Raw genomic sequence first — 12649 nt, forward strand, 5'->3', positions numbered from 1 at the left:
AGGTGTTCACCACCACAGCTGGCTTGTTTTGTTTGTTTGAGTGGCAGGTTCTCATACTTGGAGTCCTCCCTTCTTAACCTTCTGAATGCTGGCATTGTAGGCATGTATTTAAACATTCAAAGTGGGTTTTTTTTGTTTTTTGTTGTTTATGTTTGTTTGGTTTTTGTTTTTTTTTAGGGGTGTGTGTGTGTGTTTGTGTGTGTGTGTGTGTTGTGTGTGTTGTGTGTGTGTGTCCGTCCTTTAGGAGACAGAAGAAGATTCCAGTCCCTTGGAGCTAAGTTAACATGTAGTTGCTAGCCACCAATGTAGATGCTGGAAAATGACCAAGGGTACTGTGCATCAGATACTCTGGAGCAGAAAGATCTCTTAACCACTGAGCCATCTCTCCAGCCCTGATACTCAAATTTTTACATCAATACATGCACCTAACTCCTTTCTGAATAAAAGAAAGTGTTGTGCTTTAGGGGACGTCATATATTTTATTCATTTAGAAAAACTACATGGCAGTATTGAATGGGTTTTTTATAATACCAGTGACCTTCACAAAATTGCTAATCTTTTTCCTTGTGACATTCAGGCTATTTCTGTTCATGTTAATGTTTATTTTTACATATTTGCTTAATCGCCTATTATGTAAATATATTTATATTTTGGCTTTAGAGTTATTTTTAGGAAGTGCTAAATAATATTTAGAGCCTGCCATGTGCCAGCCATATGCAAAGCATTCATACTTATAATCTTTCAGAATGGGAGAGCGCTTGCCTGGCGTGCTTGAGACCCTATGTTCAATCTCCAGCACCACAAAAAATATAAAAGACAGGCAGGCAGGCAGGCAGAAGACGTGCAGATACTGTTGGAGCTGGAGATGGAATCAGCTAGAGCACAAAGCCCTGGACTTGGACCTCAGTGATGAACAAACAGCAAAGGGCAGAGCTCCTAGACACTCTTAGGACTATCTTCCAGGAGAGGCCTAAGGACTCTTTACATAAACATGCTTTTAATTTTCCTTTTTCTAAATGAATATACACATATGTATTATTGTTATATACATATTATGACATAAAATGAAAAATCTTAATTGTTTTCAGTTTAGTGTTTACTTTATATAATTTTGGGTTTTGCTTTCATTGAGTCAGTTTCCTGATTGTGTCCCTGGTTGACCTGGGGCTTGCAGCAATCCTGCCTCTGCTCTAGTGACAATTTCTAGTTTTGTTTTGAGACCTCTGCCTCAAATATACTATATAGCTTAGGGTATCTTTGAACTCCTGACCCTCCTGCCTTTCCTCCCAAGTGCTGGAATTCAGGTATGCACTAGGCTTCCCCCCACCCGCCACCCCCAAGATGATTTCTCTGTGTAGTCCTGGGTGCTGAAATTGAAGGTATGCACCTGGCTTTTTTTTTTTTTTGAGATGGTCTCATAGCTAAGTTAGTCTGGCACTCTGTTCAAGCTGGCCTCAAATTCAAAATCTTTCTTCATCTGACTCCTGAGTGCTGGAATTAGACATAAGCCTGGCATTTAGTGTATATAGTTTTCTCTTTTTTTAGATTTTTACACTTTATTTGATGTGTATGAATGTTTTGCCTGCATGTGCACATAATGTGCATCACATGTGTGTCAAGTGCCAGAGGAGGTCAGAAGAGGGCACTGGATCTCCCCGCAGCCAGGGTTACAGATAGTTGTGAAACACCATGTGATTCTGGAAACCAAACCCAGATCCCACGAAGTACACAGCAAATATGCTTAAACTCTGATCTATGCAGTCCTGGCTGTCCTGGAGCTCACTTATATAGACCAAGCTGGTCTCAAAATTCACAGAGATCCTCCTGCCGCTTAAGTGCTGGGCTTAAAAGTGTGCACCGCCATACCTGGCCTTTCTCTACTATTTTTCAATTTGAATATTGAGTGCAGTTTTCTGTTTTTATAGGTTTGGGACCTGCGTCAAAACAAGTTAACCTATACCATGAGAGGCCATGCTGATTCTGTAACCGGCTTGAGTTTAAGTTCTGAGGGATCTTATCTCTTGTCCAATGCAATGGACAATACAGGTAACTTTGAAGAACAAAACTGTTCTGGGGCTAGTGTCTGAACCTAAAGGGGACAGGGGATAGGGTGCTATTAAATAAAATGCATTGGGGAATGGGTGATACTGCTCAGCTGGTTAAACTATCTACATATCAGACTAGATTACTTGAGTTTGATCCTGGGACTCACATCTTCAATCTCAGCACTTGAGAGGCAAAAGCAGGTGGATCTCTGAGTTCAAGGACAGCCTAGTCTACAAAGTGAGTTCCTGGACAGGGAGGGCTGTTATACAGAGAAACCCTGTCTCCAAAAAAAATAAAGGGAAAAAAGAGCCTTAGCAATTAGTGTTGTGTTGGACCTCCTCACCCAGGAGACAGTATTTGTTACTGACATGGAAGCTGCTGGCTCATAGTTGTGTTTGTTGCTTGACTGGTTTGGATTTGCTTTGTAGTTCGAGTCTGGGATGTCCGGCCCTTTGCTCCGAAAGAGAGATGTGTGAAGATATTTCAAGGAAATGTGCACAACTTTGAAAAGGTGAGTGGTACCTGCCACGAGGGATGGTTTTGCTATCCATTTGATCTGAAGAAACATTTATAGTGATGCTAAGGGTAGAGAATTGTTGACCCACTGAGAATGAGTGAAATCTGGTAACCGTCATCGTTGAAGCTGCCCTCTCTCCTGCCTCAGCCTCCCGTGTGTTCAGATCCCAGGAGCATGCCCCTATGCCCAGCTCAAAGCTCTTCTGTTAGACAAGGCAGCCACACAGATAGATAGCACTGGGACCCATCCTCATTCATAGAACTAATGACCTCAATACCTCCCCCTAACAAGGCAACCCTGGCTTTTTATTCCTTGGGGATCTCAACCCTGTAAATCAGTGTCTGTGAACCCCGGGCTTGCATTGCTCTTACCCAGATGCCAGCTCTTAGAGCCCTGTGTTCACACTCATTCCCCTTGTCATCACAATGACCTGAGTTCAAGAGAGTTTTTCTCAAACCCTCACATGTCTGGTCAGCTCTTTTGGAAGTCAATTCTTCTGTCACTGAGTTTCTTAAGAAAGATTAATGACTCCTGAAATTGTTTTACCTTATAAATCAAATCTTATTTTTGTTGGGTTTGGGGTTTTTTGTTTTTCTTCAAGATAAAGCAAAGACAAAAAAAAAAAAAAAAAAACAGGATAAAATTTTAAAACGTTGTAATGAGGATCAAGATAAGTGGAGCACAGGGAGAAGTCTGGTTGCCAGGCTTGCTCTTAATAACTAGGTTAAGCATTTCTGTGTGCTGTAAAATTACGAAGCAGGCCAGAGAGGTGGCTTCAGCAGTTGAGAACACTGGCTGCTCTTGCAGGGGACCTAAGTTTGATTCCCAACAACCTCATGTCAACTCAGTTGTCCGTAACTCCAGTCCCAGGGGATGTGATGCCCTCTTCTGGCTTCCTCGGTCACCAGGCACACATCAGGCATACCTGCAGACAAAACACTTAAAATAATACGCATAAAATAACAGGTAAATATTTAAAGGAAAATAAGTAAATTACAAATCATGCTGTTTTGAGCAGGCATATATTAGCTGATGTTTGTTCTGGGGAGACACTCAGCCTCCTAGATAATGTAAAGTCAGTTGACTCCTGGTACAACAAGAGGTGTTTGGCACATTAACTGTCCTGTGTGTTCCTGCTCATTACAGAACCTTCTACGGTGTTCTTGGTCACCTGATGGAAGCAAGATAGCCGCTGGCTCAGCGGACAGGTAAGGGTTCCTGGGTATAAGGTAGAGAATGATGCAGCTGTCCAGGTCTCACATCTGCTGCAGGGATATGAAGACAACAGACATATTTAAGCAAATGGAAAAGAACTCCCAGAGGTGATGCCATGTGAAGAGAACGGACTTAGAGCCTGTGTGGACAGTTTTCTGTTCCATTTACATTTTAGACCTTTGTATCTGTTGGAAACTCACAGTTTTCTGACTCTGCTGGTCTTCTGCCATGCTTTGCTTCAGTCGATACATTTGAGACTTGTCTCTGGCCATCCCAGTGCTGCCCTCTCATGGAACTGTCAACCTCCCCTGTGCATTCTCCCTCCCAGGTCTCTCATACCTCCCCTCTCTACTCTCAGACTCTGTATCTTCCTAGTAACCTGTCTGCTGTATCCCTGAACTTTCCCTGGTGCTCTCTCCCCCTTTGTCCCTTTAACATAACGCATTGCTCTTTGCCATAGCCACACTTCATATATCTTAACTTTTATTCGTATTTCCCCCTCTTACCTTTAGACAGACATATTGGGAGATCCTTATGAATTGCTCTCAGCAGTCACAGGGTGCATCTTGACATTCTCTGTAAACTCAGGTACTGCTAGTTGGTGCTTGAATTTTTATAATCACTTGCTAATAATTACAAGAATGAATTCCTAGTCAGAGATGGCCGTCAGATTCCACTCTTTATGTCAACCCAAAATTGGGTCGTAGCTGCCAGCGCTGAAGATGATTCAGAGCTAGAACTGGGCTCAGTGGAAAGTGCCAACGTTGCTGAGTGAAGTGGGCTGCATGTCATCCATCTGTGCCAAATTAATAAACCAAGACTTTCTTATGTGTGAACTTAAACTGGTTCAAGGCCTTATGTCATGAATGAGAGACAGAAGGGAGAAAATTCACCCATCAGATGCTGTTGTTTTTAGTGGTGTGTACTAGGGAGGAAATTGGGTGGAGTAGGGATTCTGGGGGCCAACGACAGTGGGCTTGTAGAGACTCCTGGAGACTCAGTGATAGAGGCCTGTAAGCCAAATTGGTCCCTAGTTCATAGCTTTTAGTTCAGGATTCTCTTTGGGGACGTGTTTTGTTTTGTTTTCAGGACATGATCTCCATATATAGCTCTGGCTGTCCTGGAACTCACTCTGTAGACCAGGCTGGCCTTGAACTCACAAAGATGCATCTGCCTTTGCCTCCCAAGTACTTGAGTTTGAAAGACATGCACCACTACACCTGGTTTATGCTTGGAAAATTTTATGTCCTTTTTTTTTCTACCAAACAAGTTCAATGTCAGGAAAACTGAACAATTAATTCAGGCTGTTTGGGGCAAGTGGGTACCTGAGGGAAAGAGTGCCATATTGATGGCTTGCATCTCAGAGGCATAGAAAGCCTACCCTGAAGAGTCTAAGAGCTTTTCTATTATTAAGAAAAAGAAAATGTAACCCTTCCCCTACCCCTGGAAATGGGCAAAGAGATACCTTGTTGGTGGTATTCTTTTATCAGCCAGGGGCAAAGCAGATGGTAATCCTTTGTTCATCCTAGTGTGATGCCTGACTTGGTGGCCAAAGCTTGGTGGCCTAGAGCACATTAAAAACACACACAAACAGAAATAGACCAAGGAGACTTGCGTGGTGCTTGCCTGTAACCCAGCACTCAGGAAACTAAGGCAAGCAAGGGTCAACAAAGTTTGAGGCCAGTCTGGACTGTATAGTGAGACATTGTCATATCATTTTCCACAGAGATGGTATGTCTCCCCTATATAATTGCATCTTTTTTAATTGTTTTGAATTTATTTATTGTTTTGAAAGATTTAAGAAATTTTCATCTAGCCATACCTACTATATGGATGTCTTGCCCACTGCAGCACTGGCAGGTGCCTGTGGAAACCAGAAGAGGGGATTGGATTCCCTGAATCTGGAATTACAGATAGTTGGTTGGTTGTATGCCACCATCTGGGTGCTAGGAATCAAACCCAGATCCTCTAGAAGAACAGCATGTGCTCCTGGCCACTGACCCATCTCTCTGGCCCCTAACTATATCCTCGTTTGTTTTTTTTTGTTGTTGTTGTTGTTGTTGTTGTTGTTGTTGTTTGTTTGTTTGTTTGTTGTTTTGTTTTTTAGAGACAGGGTTTCTCTGTAGTTCTGGCTGTCCTGGACTCACTTTGAAGACCAGGCTGACCTCAAACTCACAGAGATCCACCTGCCTCTGCCTCTCATTGCTGGAATTAAAGGCATGTGCCACCAATGCCCAACTAATTGTATCTTTTTAAAATTATATTTGCATAAGCTGTTCTTCTGATAAGAACAGGTTTTTTTTCCCCAACATGAGCATATTCTGATTTTTTTTGTTTGTTTGTTTTTGTTTTTCTAAGACAGGGTTTTACTATGTAGTCTTGACTGGCCCCAAACTTGCTGGGTAGACCAGGCTAGCCTTAATTAAACTCAGAGAGAGCTGCCTGCCTCTACCTCCCAAGTACTAGGATTAAAAGTGTGTGCTATCGTGCTCAGCACATTTTCTAATTTATGACATCCTCACCCCTTTTCTTCCTTGCCATTCCTTACATGAGGGTATATGACTGGGTCAGAAGGAAGAGTCGTCACCTCTTCTGGCCTTGGCAAGACTTCACAGGCCACCTCGACAGTTAGCCTGAAGTTAGCAAGCAGTTCTGTTACATAAGTAGCCTGGTTTCTATGAAATGTTGACATGCCCAAATGTGAAGAGGACAAGGAACCCCTCTAAATTTAGCATGTAATTGGCAGCCATGAAGAGTAAGGCCTTGAAGTAAACCCTTGGAGATCCAGGCTTCTGCCGGCTTCTGTGTTCTTGAGAGAGAATATCCACCTCAGAAAGCTGCTTTCCAGCTGAGTCTGGGTTTGGCAGATTTCCCCTTTCTGCTTACAGATCACTTCCTCGTGTGGACTTAACCCTCCACAGCCCTGTCACGGACACTAGCCAGGCTGGGCCAAGAGGATTCAGGCTAGCCTGCTGACTTCATGTAGTTCTAGCTTTATAATACTTGTATTCGTAATAACAACAGCAGTCATTAAGTCTGTGTGCCACACACTTTGCGAATGTTCTCATTTTCTCACAAAGCTGTAAACCCACTTTTTTCTCCATCACTGTAACAGAAGAAAGAACCATTGCCTGATTACCTTAGCTAGTGAGTTGCTGTCCTGGAACTCGCCCCAGCTTCTCTGATTCCAGTGCTGTCGTCTTCCTTTTGCCCTTGGTGGGCTGGGCGGGATAGTGGTTTGTTTGTGGCAGAGAAGAGGGCATGAGCACCAGCTAAGAGGCAGAGATTGGTGGGGCTCTGCCTCTTGTCTAAAACATTTGAATTTAGAGATAGGATAGCCTCAAATTGACTGTGTAGCCAAGGACGGTTTTGAATTCCTTGTCTTCCAGCCTTCTCCTCCCAAGTGCTAGGTTTATAGCTTTGTGCCAATATGGCTGAGTATTCCAGAATTTTTTTTAAAGAATTATTTATATATTGTGCATATAGTGTTCTGCCAGCATGTGTGCCTACACACCAGAAGAGGACACCAGATCTCATTATAGATGGTTGTGAGCCACCATGTGGGTGCTGGGAATTGAACTCAGGACTTCTGGAAGAGCAGACAGTGCTCTTAACCTCTGAGCCATCTGTCTAGCCCTGTTCCAGAACTTTTACTTATTTGCTCGGGAGTCTAGAGGGTACTGGGCTATAAAGCATCTCACAGTTTATCCTAGGCTGACCTCAAACCCATGACCCTCTTGGCCTCCCCCTTTCCAGTGTTCGGATTGAAAATACACACACACACACACACACACACACACACACACACACACACACACGTGCACGCGCCTAGCTTGTTTGGATTTTAGAGTAAAAGTATACATAGGTTTGTGCCTTTTCCCCCACTCCATGTTTGTAGCCTATTATGAGCAAACTGTGTCAGTAACATAGATATGTTTATCTTTCTATAATTTCAGAACTTTGTAAATTCTGTAAACAACAAATTCAAGGGCTATATCAATTTTGTTGGTTTCAAGCCATCAGATATTTTTTAATTCTCTTGGTACAGCCCTGGTTTCTAAAACGCAGAGCATAATTCAGTAAACAAACATCCCCAAGTGTCCTAACCCTACTTCTAAGGGCCCTGGACTTGTCTTTGTGGCCCCTTGCAGGTTTGTGTACGTGTGGGACACCACAAGCAGAAGGATCCTGTATAAGCTGCCTGGCCATGCTGGCTCTATCAACGAAGTGGCTTTTCACCCTGATGAGCCTATCAGTAAGTCCACGTCTGCCCTGACTGCTCCAGATGAGAAAGTGACCTTTGCCCAGGGACTTGGGGGCACAGAGGCAGGCAGGGGACAGTTATGTGAATCCAGTGCTAACACTTTGGTTTGGAGGAATTTTTGGTATGGGTTTGTTTATTTGTTTTGGGTTTGTTTTTTTTTTTTTTTTTTTTTTTTGTTTTGTTTTGTTTTTGGAGGGGTGGTGGTTTGACCATAAGAGAAGGCAGTTGTCAGCATAAAAAGAGAAGTCAGTACTATAGCAACCTAGGGTTTTCATGTTACACTCACACTAAGGTGAAATTTGAACACACACGCATGTATGCATGTACACAAGCAGCCACTGAGACAGGGTTTCTGTGTGTAGCCCTGGCTGGCCTCGAACTCACAGAGGTCCACCTGCCTCTGTCTCTCAAGCATTGGGATTAAAGGTGTGCACCGACACCACTACTACCACCACGGCCGCCACCACCAGGCAAAATGAAAGTATTTTCCCCATCTAGGATCTTACTATGTAGCCTTGGCTTGGCTGGTGTTCACTTTATATCCCATGTTGGCCTCACACTTGAGGAAGTCCTACCTCAAGCTCCCAAATACTGGGCTCTTCAGAGGAACCCAGCACTTAAACCACAGGAAGGGATCTCAGGGAGAGTCAGTATGAAGCAGTGTTGCAGTTTATTTCAGGAAAGTTTACTCTGGATTTAAGTGGGGCTCTAAGAGAAAAGCCTAGGGTGGACATGGCATCCTCTGGAGGATTGCTGCCATCTATAGGCCAATCTTGAGATCACTGTCTGGATGGTGGGTGGCATTAGTTCCTTACCTCAGAAGGCTGGCTAGGCTGTTGGACATCTTTTATCACTCCTCAGTTTGGGTTCTGTCCATGACTTAGTCTCTTAGAGCAGCAGAAACTATAGACAAAAATGACTTATGAATATTTAGAATAAAATTATAATAAATTTGATAAGCTAAGCAAAGTAATAAGCTTTAAATTTACAGGGAAAAAAAACATGTTAACTTTCCCCAGGGCTTTCTATAACATGAAGAAGCACATTGACCAAGTAGGGTAAATATAGATGGAGTTTCTGTCCTACCTGGTCCCGTAGCCATTCAGTCCCAAATAAACACACAGAGGCTTCTGTTAATTATAAACTGTTTGGCCAACTTCGGACTTCTTCTTGGCTAACTCTTAATTATTAACCCATTTCTATTAAACTGTGTTGCCACGAGGCTGTGGCTTACCTGTAATACTCTGGTATGTTACTCCTTCAGGGACTACATGGCATGTCTCTCTCTCCGTCTCCCTCCCTTTCCCTCCCCCCTTCCTTTCTCTCTCTCACAACTCTCATTGTTCCTCTTTGCAAACTTCTCCTACTCTGGTAGTCCCGCCTGTACTTCCTGCCTGGCTGAATCCTGCCTGCCCATTGGCCGAAACAGCTTTAGTCATCAACCAATAAGAGAAACATTCACAGAATACAGAAGGACATCCCTCATCGGGGGACACTTGTAATCCCAGCCCTTGGTGGGCAGAAGCAGGAGAATTATTGCTTGAGGCTTGAGGCTAGCCAGGGTACATCACAGGTTCTAGATTAGCCTGGACTGAATAATGGCTATCTCAGAAACCTTATCTGAGAAAGCCCCAGCTCCAAAAAATGCTCACACACCCACACCTGTATGTGTGTGTAACTGGCACACATGGACAGGGAAGCTCTTTTTCTTGGGTGTGACTCAGAAGAGCATCGGGATTTGAGTCAGATCATGGTTCCCATAGCACAGCCATCCTCAGGATTTCAAGGGGACTTAGATTGAAAAGCTAGGCTGCAATTTCCTGAGTGTAGTGTTTAGGAGAACTCAAGCGCTAAATCTAATTGCTCTTATATGTCACAATTGTCTCTTGACACAGGGCTCTTGAGCCCCAAGTGTTCCCAAGCCTTCATTGTCTCTTGTCATGTTCTTTTTCCCTCAGTCCTCTCAGCATCCAGTGATAAGAGGCTGTATATGGGTGAGATCCAGTGAAGATGTGGGATGGAATTCTGTGTGACCTGAGACTCCAACTACATGATTGGCCAGAGTCAGGTGGTGTCCCGGCTAATCTGCCTTCAGATGACCGGCACTAGCAAGCAGCTGGAGGTGATGGCCATACTCCAGCAACCACTTGTACCCCATTTACCAGAACAACTGTGGACTCTGGTGCCACTTAACAAGATTTCAGGGATTGGCCTCTTTTTAAAAAATAAGATTTCTTCAGAGAGACAAACATTAGTTTGAAGTCTCCTGTTTTGTTTTGTTTTTTTGTTTTTTTGTTTTTTTTTTTTTTTTTTTTTTTTTTTTTTTTTTTTTTTTTTTTTTAAATCTATTCTGGAGACAGGGAATGTCAATTGAAATGTGTTAGTTGGATTTGTTTTCTGTTTTATTTTAAATTGAATAACTGGCTTGTATATTTTTCTTTCTGTGTTTGAGTATTTTGTATTAAAAATCCAAACAGATACCTTTTTACAAGAACCTTGTGGCTGGGATGTCTTTATTTCTTGCTGTCTTTTCTGAGGCTTGATTGCTGTATGTCAGAGCAAGCCTATGTCCAGAAGACACAACCCATTTACACTTCAGAGACACTGTTCACTTGGAGCCCCCTCCCCTTCTGTTTGTAGGTTCCTCACTCCTATGAAAATGACATAATGTAATTATCATAGCTGTAACTACAAGCAGAACATGCAGAAGGCAGTAAATGAGATCCAGAAGAGCCTGGTTCTCGTTGTATATTTGGACAGTCTCTGTAAACGGGGTCTGTCTGCTCTGCCTTCTGCCCAGTGCAGTTTTCTTACCAGCAGTCCTATGCTCAGGGCTCCTGGAGTAGCCAGAGCTGTGGCAGCCCCAGTTGGTGCCCTTGGGCAGAGTGTAGCTTTACCAGCAGTCCAAATAGGAGATGATGTTTTCTGTCTTTGGCCATGGCATTTCCTGAGGCTTTTTATGATCCCATTTACTTGTCTGATTTTCCCTGCTTGGACAAAGATGTTAAGAAATGCTGTCATGTGCCTTCTACTAAGACAGGTTCCTACCTCCCTGGGGTCTCTGGTTGACTGTGTCCAGCACATAGGCAGGCACTAATGACTCCTTCTGCTCCTAGGAAGTAGAATGTGTATCTGTCGAACCTTCTATTTCTAAGCAAAAAGTCTTCCTTCAGCAATTCTGAGCATGTTTGGCTTTAGACTTTGGGCTCATGACTTGGATCATATTTATCATAATCAGAAGGGTGCTACCCTGAGTTTAGAGCATAGTCATTCAACAGCACCAGTCCCTGTTATGTGACAGGCAAAGTCATCATTGTTGAGAACAGAGATAGAAAAGATCTTGTCCTTGCCATCATGAGAGGTGCACAACCCAGTAGAAAATATTGTTGAAGATAAACTACTTTTTTTTTTAAGTGAGCACATGCCAGAGATTTATTTAACTTATTAATGGAGAAGCCAGCAGGATAGTAAAGCTCTCAGAGCAATTACTTGTAATACAGTGAATGAAGTTTGATTAAAGCACACTGGAAACACAGGGGGAAGTGATTTATTGTGCCTGTGAGAGAACAAAGCATCATAGAGGCTGTGATTATGCTCAGATATGGACAGAAAACAAGGACAAAAAACAAAAACCAGACACAAACCTGAGGGGGTGGTGGTGTGGTGTGTCTCATGAGCCAGAGGACATACACGTGTGATTGGAGATGGGGACAGCAAACTGAAGCAGCCAAATCTCATAATCCCATGGAGTGCAAATTTCAGGCACTTGATACTGTAGACTGGTGTTCCCCAGGGTATGTTCCACAGACTTCCATACTCTGAGTTTAAAGGTTCCATTGTCAGATACATTTGGGAAAGATGGGCTTAAACAAAATGAAACTAGTTTCATTGCTTTGAGCCTTTACCATACAAAGTACTGTATGCTGTTCCTTCAGTCCGGACATAGCACTCAGCTGTAATCCCAGCACTTGGAAACTAGAGGCAGGAGAATCAAGTTCAAGGTCATCCTCTTCAACATAGCTAGTTGGAGGCCAGCCTGAGTTTGGTTGCCAGAAACTGAATGAAAATCCAGATATAATGGTGCTCGTTTATAATCCAAGCACTAGAACATTGAGAGCTGGAGGCAGGGGGATTGTCTAGACGTTCATAGGCCAGTTAGCCTGAACCCACATAGCATGACAGACTCAAGAGAAACCCTGCCTCAAAACAGTAACAAAGTGGAAGAAAAGAAATGCCCACACACACACAAACACATCTTGAAAGGGAATGTCATCTGGCTAAGCACTAATTAATTATATAATATGGCTATGATGACTTCCTCCAGAAATGTGGCTCTGAATGGTTTCAGCCTGATCTTCATTCCTCCACAGAAATCACAAGTAGCTTTTCTAAAATTTATTTTTATTGTATGTACATTGGTGTTTTGTGCACATATGTCTATGCAAGGGAATTGGATCTGCTGGAACTGGAGCTAAGAATGGGTGTGAGCTGCCATGTGGGTGCTGGGATTGAACCTGGAACCTCTGAAAGAGCAGCTAATGCTCCTAATCACTGAGCCATCTCTCCAGCCCACAAATAGCTTCTGTACACCCAACTTTAATTTTTAT

General features: G+C 43.1%; 1 protein-coding gene and 1 non-coding gene across 2 annotated transcripts in view; both read left to right on the forward strand.

Annotated features, from left to right (window-relative positions):
- Snrnp40 (small nuclear ribonucleoprotein U5 subunit 40) overlaps window positions 1-10536 on the forward strand; it is a 32472-nt gene extending 21936 nt beyond the window's left edge. Inside the window, exons 6-10 of the mRNA XM_051188932.1 lie at window positions 1926-2046; window positions 2475-2557; window positions 3710-3771; window positions 7930-8033; window positions 10001-10536. Coding sequence (XP_051044889.1) covers window positions 1926-2046; window positions 2475-2557; window positions 3710-3771; window positions 7930-8033; window positions 10001-10050 — 420 coding nt within the window. The 3' untranslated portion in view covers window positions 10051-10536. The remainder of the gene's footprint in view (window positions 1-1925; window positions 2047-2474; window positions 2558-3709; window positions 3772-7929; window positions 8034-10000) is intronic.
- LOC127225543 (small nucleolar RNA SNORA48) lies at window positions 5217-5355 on the forward strand. Its single transcript, XR_007834826.1, has one exon. It is a non-coding gene; the product is annotated as a small nucleolar RNA SNORA48 (small nucleolar RNA).
- Window positions 10537-12649: the final 2113 nt, after the last annotated feature.

Source organism: Phodopus roborovskii, unplaced genomic scaffold, assembly GCF_943737965.1.
Source record: "Phodopus roborovskii unplaced genomic scaffold, PHOROB, whole genome shotgun sequence".
NCBI lineage: Eukaryota > Metazoa > Chordata > Mammalia > Rodentia > Cricetidae > Phodopus > Phodopus roborovskii.